The 21,272-nt window shown below is 50.3% G+C and overlaps 1 protein-coding gene across 4 annotated transcripts in view; it reads left to right on the top strand.

Annotated features, from left to right (window-relative positions):
* Nucleotides 1-21,272, top strand: part of SZT2 (SZT2 subunit of KICSTOR complex) — a 116,424-nt gene that overhangs the window by 17,534 nt on the left and 77,618 nt on the right. For all 4 annotated transcript variants that reach the window (XM_077277501.1, XM_077277504.1, XM_077277502.1 and 1 more), the window contains exons 13-19: nucleotides 5,416-5,568; nucleotides 5,865-5,979; nucleotides 7,023-7,231; nucleotides 13,962-14,192; nucleotides 15,539-15,617; nucleotides 16,199-16,290; nucleotides 16,649-16,817. In XM_077277501.1, the coding sequence (XP_077133616.1) occupies nucleotides 5,416-5,568; nucleotides 5,865-5,979; nucleotides 7,023-7,231; nucleotides 13,962-14,192; nucleotides 15,539-15,617; nucleotides 16,199-16,290; nucleotides 16,649-16,817 (1,048 nt within the window). The remainder of the gene's footprint in view (nucleotides 1-5,415; nucleotides 5,569-5,864; nucleotides 5,980-7,022; nucleotides 7,232-13,961; nucleotides 14,193-15,538; nucleotides 15,618-16,198; nucleotides 16,291-16,648; nucleotides 16,818-21,272) is intronic.

The following is a 21,272-nucleotide window of genomic DNA, read 5'->3' on the forward strand; positions in this document are numbered from 1 at the left end:
TTTCCTGTCTGCTATTATGAAAAAAAAAAAAAAAAAAATACATTCAGTCAGAAGTCGCCCTATTTCTGCAACAGGTTAATTACTCCTTTTTCCAGTCCACCACCTGACAGCACCATTGGAGGACGTCCTTCTTATCCGCAGTGGGACAGGAACCACAAGTTAAAAGGACCCTCCCCACTCCACCCACCAGTGTTTTTCCTGTCCCACTGCGGATAGGAACTGCAAGACGTAGCCTCCGACGGTGCTGTGCAGATGGTGGGGATCGGGGGGCCCAGCCTTTCCCTTCCCCGCCGCAAGATATCTGCGGCTGATACCTGCGATGGGGGGTCCCTCAGCCTCCCCCAGTGTAGCGCTGCTCCTGGGGCCAAGGTCCGTTTCTCCTTGCTGGGGCTCTCGGCCCGGGCGCTGTCTGCTGCAGCGGCGGCTGTTCCCGCATGCGGCTGCAGCCGTTTCGCCGGGGGCTCTCTGTGCAGCAGCCGCTGCCGGCTCCAGGACACGCGGCCGCGTCACTTCCGGTCGGCGGCCGCGTCACTTCCGGTCGCGGCAAGCATCGGACCGGAGGACGCCAGCGGCAGCGCCGGCCTTCAGGAAGGCCTTTTCTCAGCATGGTCGACCGCGCGGGGCGCGGTAAGGAGGCAGGATCAACCAGGTAAAACCTATATAAGCATACAATGGGGGTCGTTGTTCCGCCGGCTATCCTGACAAAAGGTGCACACGGCTGTATTGTAATATTATCCTCATCATGGAGGACACTACCAGACCTGAGGGGACTGACCAGCTTCAGGGGCACGTGAGTAGGCTATGTAAAGCCATACCACAAAGCCCCCCCCTCCCCCCCCCCCCCCCCGCTTCCCTACTTACGGTGCCACGTATGTCTATTTACCCTAGGCTGAGCCTCCCATCCCCACAACTGAAAGGAAAAAATCGGGGAAGAATAAATGCCCGATTTGTGCCACTAAGTTTCCAGAAAATTGGCGGAAACCATTGTGCAGATCGTGCACATCCAAAATTGTGGGTGATGAGCAGACGGCACTACTATCCAGCATGAGGACCATGATTCGACAGGAGGTTCAGGCTTCTATCTCAGGCTTGAATCTTCCCCAGACTCAGTCAGAACCACAGACTTCACGGAAGAGGCCAAGGGAGTCTAGCCCTTCTTCCGAGGGTGAGGTTTCAGAGGATTCTGACCAGGAAGAAAGAGATGGATCTGTGGGCAAAGGGAAGAGATATCTCTTCGCCGCAGCAGACACAGATGAACTTCTTTATGCTGTACGTAACACCATGCAGCTACAAGATACACCAGAGGAAACCTCGATCCAGGACGAGATGTTTGGCGGATTACATGCCCAGGTGACAAAAGTCTTCCCCGTCAACAACCACATCCGTTCCATGATCCTGGAAGAGTGGCAGGAAGCGGAGAAGAAGCTAGTGATTCCCAGGGACTTTAGACTTCATCTGCCCTACAACCCTGAGGACATTAAAGTGTGGGATGAAGTTCCCAAGATCGATGTCCCACTAGCAAAGGTGGCGAAGAAGACCTCAATTCCATTTGAGGACTCTTCCGCGTTAAAGGATCCTATGGATCGTAAAGCGGATGGTTTGCTAAGGAGAACTTGGGAGTCCTCCGCGGCAATAATACGGGCCAATATAGCGGCAACATCCGTAGCCCGGTCAATGCATTTATGGATTGACGACTTAGAGGATCACCTCAAAGCCAAGACTTCTAGAGAGGTTATCCTTAAATCATTGCCTTTGCTCAAACTCGCAACAGGCTTTATGGCAGACGCTTCTGCCGAATCTGTACGGTTTGCGGCTAGAAGCGAATCCCTGTCTAATGCGGCCAGAAGAGCCATATGGCTAAAGACCTGGTCGGGGGATCTCCAGTCAAAAAATAAATTGTGTGGAATCCCATTCTCAGGAAATAAAGTATTTGGGCCGATTCTAGACGATATTCTAGAAAAAGCCTCAGATAAAAAGAAGGGTTTTCCTGAGGAGAATACCAAAAAATATCAACCCTTTCGTAGGTCCCGACCTGGTCAGAGGACAAACTACAAGGGGAAAGGGAAGACTGGGAGGTGGTCTTATCCCAAGGGTGGAAAGGGTAGAGACTCCATCTTCCCTAGTGCAGGCACACCAAAGTCAAATAAATGACATAAAGGTGGGAGGTCGATTACAGAAATTTCTAGGGGGTTGGCAGAAGGTATCCCAGAATCCTTGGATTCTACAAGTAGTTGCACAGGGATACAAATTAGAGTTCTCCAGCAGTCCCCCAGAAAGATTTGTAGTGACCCGACCTTGCCCGCTCTCCGATTCTTCCATGTGGACAAACATTCAGGAGCTGTTAGAATTAGAAGCGATTGTGCCAGTTCCCATCTCAGAAAGAGGCAGAGGCCATTATTCCCATTTGTTTTCAATAAAGAAACCATCCGGAGACTCCCGGACGATTATAAATTTAAAACCATTAAACAAATGGGTCCGGTACAAAAGATTCCGGATGGAATCTATAAGATCCACGACGCCTCTAATAGACAAAGACATGGTAATGTGTACCCTAGACCTAAGCAACGCATACTATCATGTCCCGATACACCTCTCCTACCAAAAGTTCCTGAGGTTCGCCATAATGAACAGGGGGATTGTACATCACTTCCAGTTCAGATGTCTCCCCTTCGGGCTTGCTTCAGCGCCCAGGATCTTTACCAAGCTGATGTCGGAAGTTGTGGCCTATCTAAGGAATCAGAATGTGACCATAGTCCCATACCTGGACGACTTCCTGATAATGGCGAAATCACAGAAACTCCTCAAGATAGACTGCACGTTCACTCTTTCCATCCTACAGGAGCTGGGGTGGATCGTGAACTGGAAAGTCCTGCCTGGTCCCAAATTCCAGAATAAAATTTTTGGGAGTGATCTTAGATTCCAATCTAAGAACATCTTTTTTACCAGAAGACAGACAAGAGACCTTGATCAGGCACATCCACCATTTCAGAAGAAGTACCCCCTCCATAAGAGAGGCAATGAGGATACTCGGTTTCATGACAGCATGCATACCCTGTGTGAGATGGAGCCAATTCCACTCGCGGAAGTTGCAAAGAGAAGTCCTAGGATCTTGGAACAGAAAACAAAGTTCCCTAGACAGGAAGATGCTTGTGTCTCCTTCGGTAAAGAAATCCCTAACCTGGTGGACCACACCAGCGAACCTGAGAGAGGGAGTTCCATGGATACTCGATCCCTGTGTTACGGTTACCACAGACGCCAGTCAATACGGATGGGGCGGTCATATAGGGAGAACATACTACCAGGGAGAATGGACTCCTCAAATTGCCGCAAGATCGTCGAATTTCAGAGAGCTGTACGCGATCTGGAAAGTGTTGTGCCAGGCCCAGTCATTGGTCCGAGACAAACACGTGAGAATACTGTCCGACAATGTCACAGCAGTGGCATTTCTGAGACACCAGGGAGGTCCGAGACATCCACCACTGCAACACTTAGCAGACCAGATTTTCAGGTGGGCAGAAAGATCTGTCAAATCCATCTCGGCAGTTCACCTGGAAGGTGCCATGAATCAGGTTGCAGATTTCCTGAGCCGAAAGTCGGTACATCCCGGAGAATGGGAATTGAACCCGGAAGTATTCAGCAGTCTGTGCCAGAAATGGGGAACGCCTCAGGTGGACCTCTTTGCCACCAGGTCAAACACAAAGGCCAGAGCATTTTTTTCTCTGAATCCTCTAGATGGAGCCACAGGAGTAGACGCCTTGTCTCAGTATTGGGGAGAAGGTCTCCTATACGCTTTTCCGCCTCTTCCTCTGATACCGAAGACACTCAGGAAGATACGAGACGAAAGAGCAACCGTAATCCTGGTGGTTCCCTTCTGGCCAAAAAGGAGCTGGTTTTCTCTATTGTCCAGGATGTCAACAGAAGAACCAGTCTTTCTACCGAACAGGCAGGACCTTCTACTTCAAGGTCCAGTATTCCACAAGAATCCAGACTCTTTTCACCTATCTGCTTGGATCCTGAACGGCAAACCCTAAGATCTAGAGGCCTGTCAGAAGATGTCATTACCACACTCCAGGCAAGCAGAAAGCCGGTGACTTCGGCGATTTACAACAAGATCTGGAAGCGGTATTGTTCCTTTCTGGGAGAAGGTCATGTGGATACTTCAAAACCAGATATCCCCAAAATCCTCGATTTCCTGCAACTCGGATTTGACAAGGGCCTTCGGCCTAGCACTCTAAAAGTACAGATTGCAGCACTTAGTGTATTTTTTGATACATCACTAGCCTCCCATCCCTGGATAGCCAGATTTTCCAGGGCCACACAGAGAATGAGGCCACTTGTGAGGAAATCAACTCCTCCTTGGGACCTAAACTTGGTCCTTAACACTTTGTGTAAAACCCCTTACTTACTGTCAGAAGATATGGACATAGCCAATCTCTCCTTTAAAACCGCCTTCCTGATTGCCATCACATCGGCTAAAAGGCTAGGGGAGATGCAGGCTCTTTCTATCCAGAACCCATATCTTCAAATCTTTGACGACAGAATAGTCTTCAAACATAACCCAGCTTTCCTCCCCAAAGTAGTATCATCTACCAATATCAATCAGGAGATAATCCTTCCTTCTTTCTGCCAACACCCTAAAAACGCAAAAGAAGGGGTCTACCATAACCTTGACGTTAGGGAGACTGTTCTAAAATACCTGGGGGCGACAAAAAGCTGGAGACGGGACACTAACTTATTTATTCAATACGGTGGTCCAAATAGGGGTTGCAAGGCAGCAAAATCAACCATTGCTAGGTGGATTAAAAACATGATTAGCCTAGCATATACAAACCAAGGGAAAGATCCCCCGGACACTCTTAGGGCCCACTCAACACGAGCCATTTCTACATCATGGGCAGAGAAGGGGGGTGCCTCAGCTGAGCAGATCTGTAGGGCGGCGACTTGGACTAGTCTTTCTACCTTTGCTAGACACTATAAATTAGATGTCGTATCAGACCAATTAGCCTTTGGTAGAAAAGTCTTACATGCAGTAGTCCCACCCTAGTTAACATCCTTTGGTATTCTCCAATGGTGCTGTCAGGTGGTGGACTGGAAAACGGTAATTAGTTCTTACCGGTAATTGTATTTCCAGGAATCCACCTGACAGCACTACTAGTTCCCTCCCACTGCAAACTTTTACTACTGACTAATGTGATGTAACATTGGTGTGTAATTGTAAATAAACTCTCTTTTTTGCATCCATCCAGATGTGGTACTTAGAAAATCACTGGTGGGTGGAGTGGGGAGGGTCCTTTTAACTTGTGGTTCCTGTCCCACTGCGGATAAGAAGGACGTCCTCCAATGGTGCTGTCAGGTGGATTCCTGGAAATACAATTACCGGTAAGAACTAATTACCGTTTTTTTATTTTTTTGCAGGCCGGTCCCTAAGCATCTCCACACTCCCGGGAATAATGGTCGCTATAGTACGGTTTTGTGCCGCATTGCTCACACCGCGCTCACCTCCCTCCTCCGAGACTGGAGCAGCTTTGTGTTGGTGGAAAGTTATTCCTACGTCAAGTTAATGCTGAGGTAACGTGAATTTTTAGTAAAGGGAGTAACGAAAAGTTCAATAACTTTTTAATAAACTTTGCGTTCCAATCACTTACCATTTTCAAGATCTCTCCTTGCCAAGGGATCGGTATTCTGCTGTAGTTGGTTCTCGAGGGTCATTGCCTACACTGACACGTGAGGTTTTCAGCCTTTGCATTTCATAAGGAATGTTTCCATACTTTCACAGCAAGCAGTGATATCGACATTGAAGCGATAATGAAACCTACTGAAGATTTGATTAGTCATTAACCTTGAAACCTCTTCCATTTTCGCAGCGATGTCGGTCAGACCCCCTCCTCTTTCTGTGTGGTACGAATTATCTGGAAAGCCCCGTGCATGGTTCTTCGGCTGGGATTTCCACTAGGAACGCCTGCAAATTGCAGAATCAAGGTAAAATGCATAGGTTTTTTTTTTTTTTTTTTAACATCTAAATCCAGACATTTTCTGCAACTATATGCAATCGTTTATGCTGCCGAAAGGAGACATTGTAGCTTTAATACTGCCCAGGCAAAAGTGTCCTCCGGTCTCTTTCCTGGTCAGATCAGCTTAATTAAAGGGGATGTCTACTACTTTTTATATTGATGATCTATCCTGGTGATGGGTCACTAATATCAGATTTATAGGGGGCCTTATATCCTGCACCCCATGATCTATTGCTAGCACCTCGGATGTAAAATGTGTATGGGGCAGAACGCCTCGGCTCCGCACCCTGTTTAGTGCAGATCAGCTTTTATTGCGGTACTTGACGCTCGACTCTTTGTGCGGAAATGTGGGGTTCTGCTCTGTACACATTTTACTTTTGGCTGCCAGAGGAGGTGGTAGAATCTGATCATGGGGGGTGCAGGGTGACAGACCCTACCAATCTGATATGGATGGCCTAGACTATGGATAGACCATCAATTTAAAAGTAGGCTTGTTAAAGGGATTGTAAATAGTTCTATACAGAACTGGCCGGGGAGACACTCGAGAACAGCCGCCCTGTGGTCACTTCTTCCCAGACCCTTCACTAAATGCTCTGAGCTAGTGTGAAACATTACCGCACTTTAGACTAAAGCGGCTTAATAAAATTAGGGCAGCGTGAATCATATTTGAGTAGGTTTAGAGCTGCAGTCATTTTTCTTCCTGCATCTGTGATGAAATCTCACAATATTCCCTGCTTGTTCTGTGTTTGCACACACAAGTGTCACCTGTTCTCCTTAATGTAACTGACCCCATACATTTTAGGAACTGAGGGGCTGACTGTTCCCACTGACAGCAAGCAGAATTGTAAATGCAGCTCTGAAGTAAATAGGGTGTCAATGTGACCTGACCTTTATCACTAGTTTTCTGCATCAGTGGACCTTTTCTCATTGATATAAGTTGTTAGGTTATTTTGTGCAGAATTTATTTGCTATATTTATATTAAACTCTAAAATGACCTGAAATCCTCACAGATCTTGGGGGAACTAAGAGACCGGATCCTTCAGCTGCGATTCCCTCACAGGGTGCAAAGCAAAGAGACCACCCCTCGAGTCAAGAGAAAGATGTTTGGGATCCGTTCACCCTCCAAATCGCCGCCTCCTCCTCAAGTCTCCCCTCCTGCCTTCTCCAACCGCTGCTGCCTCGTCTTACTGCACAAACCCCTGGAGAAGCTGCTCATCAAGTAAGTGTATTTGGCCCAATTTTTTTTTTTTTCTTCTTCTTTAGGTCTCCACTTACTGGGCCTGTGAGCGCTTGGCCTGTCCAGGCCTGGGTACTTCTGCTTTCTTTCACTGACAGCAAACATAGCTTTTAATGAAAATTGTATAACTTAATATCACTTACTCTGTCTCCTCATTGGGGGACACAGGACCATGGGTGTTATGCTGCTGTCCACTAGGAGGCGACACTATGCATAATCTGAAAAAGATTAACTGTGGCTCCTCCTGTGCAGTATACACCCCTGGACGGCATCAGCCTTCTCCAGTTTTTGCTTAGTGTCGCAAAGGAGGCACACCTAAAAGATTTTTACTTCGTTTTACTCCGTTTCCCGTTTTCCGACGGGATTACAGATGAAGAAAAGAGGGTCTCCTGTGAGACTCCCGGCATGGCTCCTTCCTCGGCCCCCTATTATGGGGTGCCCAGTTGAAGTTGAGATGGCTATTCCCCATGCTGCTCCTTCCCCAGCCCCTCGGGTGTTGGTTCGAAGTCGAGACCCCCCCTCCTTCCCCAATTCCTTTTGGTTTCTGGGTTGAGGTCGAGGCGAGGATAAAGGCCCCTGAAGGTGTGACAAAAGCACCCTCCCTATCCCCCTCTGGGGGTATTAGGTTGAGACACCTCAGGTAGGGCCTGTACAGGCAGCATCCTACAGCTCCCAGCAATGGGCCAGCATACTGCGCCTGCATCCAGGGACCCCAGCCCAGCTGCGGGCTCCTGTTGGGGCCGGGGGGAGTGCAGGCAGGCATGGCACATACAGACACAGGGCTCCCTGTCTCTGCGGCAGCACCAGCTCTATACTGCCTCAGGGGGACCCCAGCCGGGCTCCCCCTTCCGCTTATAGCCCCACCGCCATCCTGCCTTCAAATCCGGAGGGGTCCGGTTCAGATCCGACCCCCTCCCGGACTTTCGCGCCGGCCTGGAGCCCTTCTGGGCCTCAGGCATCTAATTTAGGCCCCGGCTTCGGCCTAGCTGAAGCAGCAGCCTCCTCTCCGCCCCCCGGCCCGCCCCCCGGATGACAAATATGACACTCTACAGTGTCATACAAGGGGCGGATCGAGACAGAAAGGGCGGGTTTTTTATAGCCTTGCCGCCTTTTTCCAGCTCTCCGCCCCCTTCTCCTCCTCTCTCCTCTGTCTCTGCAGCCATTTTCGGCTGCAGATTAACCCTGCATCTCCCGGTCTGCAGGACCAGGACCAGGCAGCCAGTCTCCGGGGGGCACAGGACTGTGGATTTTCGGCGCTGGACCTAGGGGTACACTGGTGGGGTAAGATCACAGCTGGGTTATCTTTACTCAGCTGTGAATCCATATTACCTATAAGGCTCCCCTGTAGGTTCTCTACCCCTGTAAGGTCCATCTGCTGGTAGCACTTCTGCACTTTGTGCACTATGCCGGGCTCAAGGTCTAAGAGAACCAGGCAGAACTGCTATTATGCATTCTGCACAGCCTGCGGGACCGCTCTCCCCAGTAGTAGCACGTACCCGCATTGTCAGAACTGTATACAAACTACTGTGTCACAGCCTCAAGAAGCCCCTGCCAATGCCTCGGTGTCTAATGCCACACCGGAATGGGCTACTCAGATATCGCAATCTATGACGCAGTCTATAGATAACCTAACTTCCACATTGCTTCAGGCTCTGCAGGGTCATGCCCTGGCTATGACCGTTACCCAGCAAAGGGAGAGCTTGACTCAGGAACAAGATGACCCTGGCACATCCACGTCTAGGTCACGACGCAAGCGGATCCATAGATCAAGTCCATCTGCGTCATCCCATAGCACACGGTCATCCCCCTCTAGGGAGAGACACCGTTGCTCCATGTCATCTAGACCGTCCCATTCCAGGGACAGACAATGCAGATCTCCGCAATCCCCAACCAGAGAAGGCCTCCTCCCCAGCTCACCCAGCAGGGGACGCCTCAGTGATACACAGGATTCGGAAGGCATCTGCGACTCTGACTCAGACAGAGAAACGGAGGGGTCCCTGATCCCAATCCCTCCTAGCAATACAGCGCTAGTTGAGGACATAATATCGTCCATCCATCGGGTGCTGGACATTTCTGATCCGCCACCAGAGGCCCCAGAACATCAGATTTCCTTTGAAGGACCTCTGAAGCCGCCTAAGGTTTTCTCTAACCACCCAGAGTTTAAGGCGATCCTTAAAAAAAAAAAGACACCAAGGAATGGACAGATCCACCTGAAGTGGATCCCCCAGTCTCCAGGCTAGCAGCACAGACCCTCCTTTCACTGCCAGATAGCTCAACCCTAAGGGACGCAGCAGACCGGCAGGTAGAACGCATGGCTCGTTCAATTTTCGAGGCAGCAGGGGCATCCCTGGCTCCCGCGTTCGCCTCAGTTTGGGCTGCCAAGGCCATCCTGGCCTGGGCAAACAATTTACAAGCCTTTCAAGCATCCGCTCCTGAACTTTCGGACCAAGCGGTTCAAATTGCTGTTGTAGCAGATTACATGCTCCATGCAGCTCTGGGTTCAGCAAGGGGAGTCGCGGGGATAGCATCAAACGCCATCACGATTCGGCGTATCCTCTGGCTGCGGGAATGGAAAGCTGACGCAGCCTCAAAGAAGTCCCTCACGCACCTCCCCTACCTCAGTGGGAGACTTTTCGGTGAACAGTTTGACACTATGATATCCAACGCCACAGGGGGTAAGAGCACTTCTCTTCCCCAACTGAAACCTAAACGCACCTACAAGAAGCGTAACCAAACTCGGTTCCGATCCTTTCGGAATTTCTCCGGCTGGTCCGTCTCATGTCCAGTACAAAATCGTAACCGTTCCCCACGCAGGGACAACTCACGATCGACGCAAAGGTCGGACAAGACCTGGCAGTCAAAAGCAGGCCAGTCTAAGCCCAGAGGAGGAAAATCTCAGACTTTCTCCTCCTCATGACTCACGGACTCCGGAAGACACCACACCAGTAGGCGGCCGACTTTTGCTCTTTCATCAAGTCTGGCTGCCTATTACAGAAGACAGGTGGGTCACGGAACTAGTGTCTTCCGGATACAAAATAGACTTCACCTCCAATCCACCGGACCGGTTCTTCCTCTCTGTCCCCCCAAAACTGCCAGCCAAGGCTCGAGCCTACCACCAAGCGGTCTCCTCGCTTTGTCAATCAGGAGTCATAGTACCGGTACCCACGACCGACCGCTTCCGAGGGTTCTACTCCAATCTGTTCGTAGTTCCCAAGAAAGGAGGCAGCGTACGGCCCATACTAGACCTAAAACAGCTCAACAAATATGTACGGGTCCGTCATTTCCGCATGGAGTCCCTTCGGTCCATCATTGCGTCCATGGAGAAGGGAGAATATCTCGCCTCCATAGACATACAAGACGCATACCTGCATATACCCATTGCACCTGCCCATCAGAGGTTTCTCAGGTTCGCAATAGGCCAGGACCACTACCAATTCGTGGCTCTCCCCTTTGGACTCGCCACGGCTCCCAGAGTGTTCACCAAGGTCATGGCAGCCACCATGGACGTCCTGCACTCCAGAGGCATAGTAGTCGTTCCATACCTGGACGATCTACTCATCAAGGCTCCCACCTTCAAGGACTGCGAGCTCAGCGTCTCAATCACAACCGATACTCTGTCGCATGGGCTGGTTAATCAACCTACAAAAGTCATCACCAACCCCGAGTCAGTCCCTGACCTTCCTGGGACTGTTATTCAACACCTCCAGGGGTCTAGTGCTCCTTCCCAAGGACAAGGCACTGGCTCTCCGACTAGCAGTTCGCACCCTCCTCCGCAAACCCCCTCGATCTCTCCAGTTTGCCATGAGAGTCCTCGGCAAGATGGCAGCGGCAATAGAAGCTGTCCCATTTGCCCAGTTTCACCTCAGACCTCTCCAACTAGCCATTCTCAAGTCCTGGGACAGGAATCCCTTTTCTCTCGACAGGGAGTTCCAGCTAACGTCGTCAACCAGGAGGTCCCTGCACTGGTGGCTCAAGCCAACCTCGCTAGCAAAGGGGAAATCCTTTCTCTCAGGTCAATGGAAGGTCCTGACCACCGACGCGAGCCTGACGGGTTGGGGTGCGGTGCACCTACACCACAGGGCACAGGGCAAGTGGTCCCCAGCGGAAGCGACCATGCCCATCAACATCCTGGAAATTCGTGCCATCCTACTGGCATTGAGGGCCTTCCATCACTTACTGGCAGCCTCTCACATCAGGATACAGTCGGACAATGCCACGGCTGTGGCATATGTGAATCATCAAGGGGGGACCCGCAGTACCCAGGCGATGCGGGAAGTGTCACATATCCTCCGCTGGGCGGAGGACACAGGGTCGGTTCTTTCGGCGGTCCACATTCCGGGTGTGGACAACTGGGAAGCAGACTTCCTCAGCCGACAAGGAATAGACTCGGGAGAGTGGTCTCTCCATCCCGAAATTTTTCAACAGATCTGTCTCCGCTGGGGGACCCCGGATGTGGACCTCATGGCATCCCATTTCAATGCCAAGGTCTCCAACTTCATTGCCAGAACACACGATCCGCGGTCGCTCGGAGCAGACGCTCTGGTTCAGGACTGGACCCAGTTCCAGCTTCTGTACATTTTTCCACCTCTCCCCCTGATATCCAGAGTGGTGAGGAAGATCAAACAAGAGGGAGTTCCAACCATCCTCATTGCATCGGACTGGCCCAGACGCACATGGTACGCCGACATCGTACAACTCACAGCAGACGCCCCTTGGCGTCTCCCCGACCGCCACGATCTTCTATCACAAGGGCCGTTCTACCACCAGAACTCAGGGGCTCTCAATTTGACGGCGTGGCCCTTGAGACCTGGGTTCTAACCCAGGCAGGGCTCTCGGCAGATGTCATTGGAACCATGATCAGAGCACGGAAACCAGCCTCTGCCAAGATTTATTACCGTACCTGGAAAGCTTTCTTTACCTGGTGCGAATCTCGTGGCCAGATCCCACTCCCTTATTCCATACCCAAAGTATTTGGTTTTCTCCAATCGGGTCTGAAGGCCAGGCTGTCATTGGGCTCGCTTAAGAGCCAGGTGTCAGCCCTCTCAGTGCTTTTCCAAAAGCGCATTGCTACCAAGCCGCAAGTAAGGACTTTCCTTCAGGGGGTTTCCCGATTGGTTCCCCCCTACAGACGACCACTAGAAACGTGGGACCTCAACCTGGTCCTGACAGCATTGCAGGAACCACCCTTCGAACCTCTTAAGGAGGTCCCGCTCCGCCTTCTTTCCCAGAAGGTGGTTTTCCTGGTGGCAATCACCTCGCTACGCAGGGTGTCTGAACTGACAGCACTCTCCTGCAGACGGCCTTTCCTGGCATTTCACCAGGACAAGGTAGTTCTTCGTACGGTCCCATCCTTCCTCCCGAAGGTTGTGTCCGACTTCCACCTCAATGAGGAAATTTCACTACCATCCCTTTGTCCGGTTCCGGTTCATAGAGTGGAGAAGGCTCTGCATACGCTTGACCTTGTCAGGGCTTTGCGTATATACGTGTCTAGGACTGCGTCCTTCCGGAGGTCTGATTCCCTTTTCCTCCTTCCGGAAGGCGGCCACAAGGGTATGCCAACTTCCAAAGCTACTCTTGCCAGGTGGATCAAATCCACCATACAAGAGGCGTACCGCCTTAAGAATTCTCCTCTTCCAGCCGGTATTACGGCACACTCTACACGGGCGGTAGGGGCCTCCTGGGCCATTCGGCACCAGGCTTCGGCACAACAAGTGTGTAAGGCGGCCACTTGGACTAGCTTACACACGTTTACTAAACACTACAGGGTTCATACCCAGTCCTCAGCGGACGCGAGCCTGGGTAGACGTGTCCTGCAGGCGGCGGTGCCCTAAGTGTACGGGCCTGTCTGCACAATATTCGTCCATTGCTTCCCACCCAGGGACTGCTTTAGGACGTCCCATGGTCCTGTGTCCCCCAATGAGGCGACAGAGTAAAGGAGACTTTTGTGTACTCACCGTAAAATCTCTTTCTCTTAGCCTCTAATTGGGGGACACAGCTCCCACCCTGTTGCCCTTTCCGGGCTGTTGTAACTGAGTTCTCATATTGTTTCTTGAGCTCGTACATAGTTGCCTTCTTACAGGCATAATTATGTTATTCATGTTACGTTCCTCCTACTGCTTTTGCACAAAACTGGAGAAGGCTGATGCCGTCCAGGGGTGTATACTGCACAGGAGGAGCCACAGTTAATCTTTTTCAGATTATGCATAGTGTCGCCTCCTAGTGGACAGCAGCATAACACCCATGGTCCTGTGTCCCCCAATTAGAGGCTAAGAGAAAGAGATTTTACGGTGAGTACACAAAAATCTCCTTTTTTCATCCCTTTTTCTTTTCATCACTGTTTTTTGGATCTGTTTGCTGTTATTGAATGAGACCCAAATCCGTTGAGACTCCGTGTTTCTCAGATAATTCCCTGTGAGACAGACACTTCAGTGGCACAAATCTTCTCTACTCATAGTTTATGATGTATCCGTGCAGGGAAAGGGTTTTGGTCTGTATTCACTCTGTGTGGGTATTTTAAGCAGAAATATTTATACGTTGACAAAGACTGAAGCCTTGTTTAGTATAAAGTTTCAGATCTTTACATTGTCCCATGATTACAGGTTGCATAAGGCGGACAGGACCGGCCCTTCAATGTCAGGCTTTGGTCGACTCCAGATCACGAATTCTACCATCCTGCTAACACACGTTGTTGTTTTTTTTGTTTCCCTCTCAGGTATGACAAGCTTCCTCTGGATTACAGAACTCCATTTATCCTGAACCTGGAGAGCCTGGCACAACACACGTCTGTTTCCGGACCTCTTATCGCCAATCGCTCGGCCTCCTCCACCTTGGCCTCTTTATCCCGCTACTTCTATCATCAGAGGTGGATCTGGTCTGTGCAGTCCAGTTTGGCGCCTGCTGTACCCACTACTGCCTTGGCACAGATCCTGTCCACTCTGACCGAGTAAGTGTTTTTCCCTGAGCATTTAAAAATGGAGTCTTGCCTTAAAATACTTAATACCAATCCCCGTTGGCCCTGTATCCACGTGTGAAATCTTCTGCGCAGTTTATCCGTGTCTCCTTCAGAGTTGTCAGTGTTCATTAAACGGCACGGAGTGTGGTCTTTGGTCGCCTTCATTTCATCAGCGGGTTGCCCGGGGTGGTCCTCTCCTGTCCCTCCTAGTTTACACCCCTTTTGCTTCCTATATCAATGCATGTAAAGGGAGGAAAGTGAAGTCCAAACCCATATATTTATCTACAAAAAAAAAAAAATGATTTACTGGTGGAAACCATAGTTCTGTGCTATTGTCACTGAGGAGGAAGGTCCTGGCAGGGCTGTACCATGACATCTCCTATAATATTGGCCTTAGATTGACACTTGTTGTCCACAGGATGTGTTACATGCCCGATTGATAGATCTCTGACTGATCACTGATACCCCGAGGGCTATGCGAGAACACTGTTCTTTGGCTGTGTCCGTCAGCTCCTCACACAATAAATGAAGGGCTGAGCGAGCACATGTGACCGCTTCTCCGCTCAGATGGCAGATTTGAGACCCCCTGCTCCTGGGATCGGTGCATCAGTTTTATAGTGCTAAGTGTTAATCATGGGTCAACCACATAGAAGTAAATAATAATAATGTAATTGTGTCTGAGGTTCAATTAAAATACTCTTCAAATAGAGGGGAAAAAATTCAACCTTGTTAGGCTCAGTTGAGACAATGGGTAAGCTTTGAGGACGTGCGCTCGTCTGTGTGCAGCTCCTGCTGGTTTTGTGCACAAGTCTGGTCAGTACATTTGCACTAGAATAGCACAGATTGTATTTCTTAACTCCCCCCCCCCCCCCCCCATTAGCTTGTGTGCTTTCTTGCAAATGCGATCGTCTGATCTTGCTTTTTTTTTTCCTGACTTCCACTCTGGTCAAGAAGTATTTTAATTCCTGTAAGAGCATATTATCCATTCTTGGATTGGCATTACCTGCTTGAACATCACTTTACTTTATGGGATTGTCCCGTTCATGGTGACCACCGAAGAAAGGGACAACTTCATTCTTCAAAAAAAAAAAAGAAATGTTGCCGTTCAGGGTCCTGTATCTTTAATGTAAAAAAAAAAATGGTGAAAATAAGAAACTTAATCAAACTTGTAAAATGCTGAAATACAGGGTTTACATGTGGCCCAAAGTATTTCACTGTAGGTGAAAATATTTCCCAAACCCTTCCTATCACGAGAATCATTACTGTCAAGTTTTTCATTTTATTTCTATGACCAATGAAGGTATTGCTGACCCTCATTTTCCTATTCTCTCGTGCAGGATCCGACTCTCTGAAGGTTTCCATTTTGCATCCAGTGGTGAAGGCATCATTAACATGGTGTTGGAAGTCCCCATTCAGGTGAGCATCTTCCTAAGACGTTCATGTTTGCCGGAATACTCAAGTCCTCACCGACCCATAAATCTGCGAGTTCAGTTCAGGTGATACCCTATTATTATAACACCGAGGGTAAGATAAGCAGCTTCTACACAACTCTGCCGCCGCTTATTTCCTTTGGGTCGCAACTCCCAATGTTGCATCGGCTGATGGGGGGGGGGGGGGGGGTGTATCCCAACACTTCCACCATTATGTGCGCCATTTTTATGCAAAGTGATAGAAACCACCAGTAGGTTTTTCTCTTGGCTCTGCAGTATTCGCAGTAATGGAGTCTCCATAAAAAATGCTTAAAAAGGCCACAGCAACCATCCCAAAAAAGCAACCGTTTTGTAAATCGGTCACTTCTCGCAGTGGATGGTTTGTTACAATACATCAGTGTAGGAAATCCTCTGTGAGCTACACAGTCTGGGTCCCGGGATCCTACTTCTTTGCTTTATTGCAAAAAGCTGCACTTTTGTAACATCCAACTCCAAATCTCTGTGAAACGCGGAGTATCACCTTGATGTTGGTTCCTGTGCCTGATTCTTGTACTCTCCTTCTTGCAGAACGATTGTGCAGGTGAAGGCAGCATAGAGAAGCACAGCTGCATCATCCAGTACATTCTCTTTCCACCACATGTGACGTCCACCAAGGACAGGTAAGTTATCTCTTACCGTGCAGACTGTTTTCTTTCTATCTATCTATCTATCTATCTATCTATCTATCTATCTATCTATCTATCTATCTATCTATCTATCTATCTATCTATCTATCTATCTATCTATCTATCTATCTATCTCTATCTATATCCGGTTGCTTCCACAATGTCGCTTTATGATAAGGCAGATTAATTTCTCACATTGACTGAGGCAGAATTTTTAACAGATCACTAAGCGGGTTTGCTTTTTTTTTTTTTCCCCAGCATGTTATTGGCAATATCAGATTTTTTTTTTTGATTTTTTTTTTTTTTTTTTTATCCCTTTTTTTTTAAACCGTTTCCTTTCGCAATTATGCAGCTTTTCAACGGATGAAGACAATGACACGGAGGTGGAGGCCATCGAGCAGGACTCGGAGCTGCATCTGGTGTCTGAATGCTGGGTGGAACCTCAGAGCGGATATGTCACTGGGACCTCCGAGAGCTGGAAGCATCTTCACGGACTAACGTACTCTGAGATCCCTCAATCCGTGAGTATCTGGCAGCAGTGAGGCCTCGTTCACACCATGCCTCATCGTTTTTGCTGACACCGTGCATATCTGGGAAGTTATTGGCTTTCAGTGCTTTTTCTCCTTTTTATCTTTGTTGCTGTTAGGCTCCTGGTTAAATGTAAAGCGGCTATAGACTTTTTTTTTTTTTTTGCAACTTTATAATATTTCAATTGCTCATCATTTTTCTTAAGATCTTTTCTTTCTGTCAATAAATAAAAACATTCTCGATTTGACTCTAGAGGTTGAACACTTTAACAGATCTAATATTTCTGATTTTGTTTCCATTTTAAAAAGCAGAGAAAATGGCAAGGAATTGACAGAGGGCAAATTACTAATCACATGCCTTATACAGAAATCTTAAACTGAAGCACAGGGGCGTAAGATGCAATGGATATTAAAGGGGTTATCTGGTGAGATGAGTGGTGCTGATGACATTATCACCCCACACAATATCCATGCACAATATCTACCGGTCATACATGCTTTTCGGTGTTTGGGGTCATAAATTCATCGGCTCTGCTCAGTTCCAGTGCAGAAGTGAGTAATGCCGGGTAACCCGTTTAGGAGGTGCTTCGCTCTTTTACTCTGTCGCCTCATTGGGGGACACAGGACCATGGGTGTTATGCTGCTGTCCACTAGGAGGCGACACTATGCATAATCTGAAAAAGATTAACTGTGGCTCCTCCTGTGCAGTATACACCCCTGGACGGCATCAGCCTTCTCCAGTTTTTGCTTAGTGTCGCAAAGGAGGCACACCTAAAGATTTTTACTCCGTTTCCCGTTTTCCGACGGGATTACAGATGAAGAAAAGAGGGTCTCCTGTGAGACCCCCGGCATGGCTCCTTCCTCGGCCCCCTATTATAGGGGTGCCCAGTTGAAGTTGAGATGGTTATTCCCCATGCTGCTCCTTCCCCAACCCCTCGGGTGTTGGTTCGAAGTCGAGACCCCCCTCCTTCCCCAATTCCTTTTGGTTTCTGGGTTGAGGTCGAGGCGAGGATAAAGCCCCCTGAAGGTGTGACAACAGCACCCTCCCTATCCCCCTCTGGGGGTATTAGGTTGAGACACCTCAGGTAGGGCCTGTACAGGCAGCATCCTACAGCTCCCAGCAATGGGCCAGCACACTGCGCCTGCATCCAGGGACCCCAGCCCAGCTGCGGGCTCCTGTTGGGGCCGGGGGGAGTGCAGGCAGGCATGGCACATACAGACACAGGGCTCCCTGCGTCCCTGTCTCTGCGGCAGCACCAGCTCTATACTGCCTCAGGGGGACCCCAGCCGGGCTCCCCCTTCCGCTTATAGCCCCACCGCCATCCTGCCTTCAAATCCGGAGGGGTCCGGTTCAGATCCGACCCCCTCCCGGACTTTCGCGCCGGCCTGGAGCCCTTCTGGGCCTCAGGCATCTAATTTAGGCCCCGGCTTCGGCCTAGCTGAAGAAGCAGCCTCCTCTCCGCCCCCCGGCCCGCCCCCCGGATGACAAATATGACACTCTACAGTGTCATACAAGGGGCGGATCGAGACAGAAAGGGCGGGTTTTTTATAGCCTTGCCGCCTTTTCTCCTTCGCCTCATTGGGGGACACAGACCATGGGTGTATGCTGCTGCCACCAGGAGGCTGACACTAAGTATTACAAAGAAAGTTCGCTCCTCCCCTGCAGTATACACCCTCCTGCTGGCTCCCAGCTAACCAGTTCTTGCTTAGTGTCCGTAGGAGGCACACGGACTGGTCTGCTATTCAGACCCGAAGAATCTTTTTACTTTTACCTTTTACCGGACGAAGGGGGTGACGGATTCTTTCATGTTCCGATCTCCCCCGAACCAACAACAGGCGAGCACGGGAGTTTCACCTCTCCGTATCCTCTCCTGCGACGTGGGAAGCCACTGCCTGAGCTGATTCTAGGGGCGACGGGCCCTTTCATGGGACCGATCTCCCCCTCACTTATCAGACGAGCACTGGAGTGTCACCTTCAGTATCCTCTTCTGCAGCCAGGCCTATTGCCGGACATTCAGCCCTGCCCACCAGGTTTTACCCTCGGCTGTACAGAGGCACAATCCAGCGTGGCGTCCGAGCAGCCCCCACTGCACCACCACTATTAAGAGCGGATGGTACAAGGAGGCGGACGGTTCCTCTCCTCCTCCCTAACAAACGGATGATGGATTGAGGTTTATCCCTGCACCGTCCACGCTGCACAGAACAGCGCTGAAACCCACATCCGCGGCGGCTCCATGCCGGGACGCGCACCGATGGTGAGTGGATCCATCTTCAGAGGGATATCCATAAAGGCGCAGGCAGCCTTAGCCACTTTCCTGTGGCCCACCTCTCTGAGGTAACGCTCTGGCCGGCTACAAAAATTTAGCCCCTGGCTTCGGCCGATGTGTAGGCCGCATCCCGGAAGTCTCCTGAAACGCCCTGCTGGTGTCGCCTGCCTGCTACAGAAATTTAGGCCCCGGCTTGGGCCTATTCAGCATCGTGTCCGTCGCTCCGCCCCCCGAGTTGGCGCTTCTCGCTCTCTGCGAGATTTTATCTACTCTGCAGCTCACAGTGGCCATCTTGGTCCACCCGGCCGGCTCACACTGAGGCAACGATTTTTAGCATTAAGGGGGCACAACCACTCTACATCAAGGCATTAAACGCGCAAGTATTCTCTGTTCTTAAAGGCGCATGTCCAGTATTGTCTGGTCTTAAAGGCGCATGTCCTGTTTTGGCTGGTCTTAAAGGCGCATGTCCCGTATTGTCTGTTCTTAAAGGCGCATGTCCAGTATTCTCTGTTCTTAAAGGCGCATGCCCAGTATTGGCTGGTCGTAAAGGCGCAGGTCCAATATTGTCTGTTCTTAAGGGCGCATGTCCAGTATTGTCTGGTCTTAAAGGCACGTGACCAGTTTTCCCTGGTCTTAAAGGCGCATGGCCAGCATACCCTGGTCTTACGCACATGGCCAGTATGCCCTGGTCTTAAAGGCGCATGACCAGTATTCCTGGTCTTAAAGGCACGTGACCAATATGCCCTGGTCTTAAAGGCACGTGACCAATATGCCCTGGACTTAAAGGCACATGACCAGTATGCCCTGGTCTTAAAGGCACGTGTTCAATATGCCCTGGACTTAAAGACACATAACCAGTATGCCCTGGTCTTCAAAGCATATGACAAGTATGTCCTGGTTCTTACAGGCACATGACCAGCATGCCCTCCTCCTAAAGGCACAAGACCAGTATACCCTGGTCTTAAAGACGCACGACCAGTATTCCCTAGTCTTAAAGGCGCATGACCAGTATTTACTGGTCTTAAGGGCACATCATCAATCCGAAGCTGTCACCCTAACTGAGCTCTGGAGCCTTCGCCACTCATCCCTTAACCGCATGGTTTTCTCGGACCAAGAGATTGAATCCCTCTGTGAACCCTCTGTGGCTCGGAGTGCTCGCAGGACCGAGATACATGGTCCCTCTCCTACATGGGAGCGTCCGCTAGCAGGGGCCGCAAGTGTTCTAGAAAAACGTACAGGCGTCTGCAAAACGGAAGTTTTCTCTAGTCACCTTCCACGACGGCATATGGAGGTTGTCTCTTTGCCCTAATGGGGAACAGGAAACACAGAGGTTAAAAGGACCTCCCACCTCCCACTTGCCAGTGTCTTTCCTGTTCCCCATGGGACAGGGAGAGGTTTCCTCATGTGCTGTAGTGGCCGGTGGCTACGGTACCTTGCAGGCGCTGCCTGTTTAGCCGGGCAGCAGATGGTCGCCTCTGGCCTCCTCCTCATGCTGCTCCCGTCGTCCTGCTTGCAGGTCCTCGGGACCCCCTCCCGGCCTTCCCGCGCCCCCACGAGGGCAAAGCAGGCCGGGGTTCCCTGACCGGGCTCCTCCTGGAGCTGCCCGGCGTCCTCCTCCTCCATGCTCGGCGTTCCGGAAGTGACGTCAGCGGCTCTCGCGCGTCACTTCCGGTTTCTTCATGCATTCAGAAGCCGGTACTTCCGGGTTTCGCCGGCCGGCGTGTCGGACCGCACAGCTCCCTTACCAGGATTCCGGAGGGGGAGGGGGATTAATCGCTGGAGCAGGTGCTTGGACGGCGTCCATAAAAGCCTGCTGAACCACCACTGAGGTAAGGCTATCTCCTTCAGTATGGAAGGTTCTTCATGCCCCGTATCTGCGGAGCCCAGCGCCACCCCTGCCTCTGTAAGTGTTCGCAGGGATGGGATCCGGGAGGAGTGTAGCAGGGGTTAGAAGTCCTCACCCCTCTCTCCCTTTATATATTTCAGGGAGAAAAACCTGCCCCTAAAGGTGCCCTATCTGTTCCTCTAAATGTCCTCCTAACTGGGACAAGAAACTCTGTCAGTCATGTACAGACAAGATAATAAGAGCTGAGCAGCCATCACTATTGGATGAGATTCGCTCATTAGTAAAACAGGAGGTACAATCTTCTCTGGCAGCCTTTACACCTCCACCCCCACCTCC

Source organism: Ranitomeya variabilis, chromosome 8, assembly GCF_051348905.1.
Source record: "Ranitomeya variabilis isolate aRanVar5 chromosome 8, aRanVar5.hap1, whole genome shotgun sequence".
NCBI classification, from domain to species: domain Eukaryota; kingdom Metazoa; phylum Chordata; class Amphibia; order Anura; family Dendrobatidae; genus Ranitomeya; species Ranitomeya variabilis.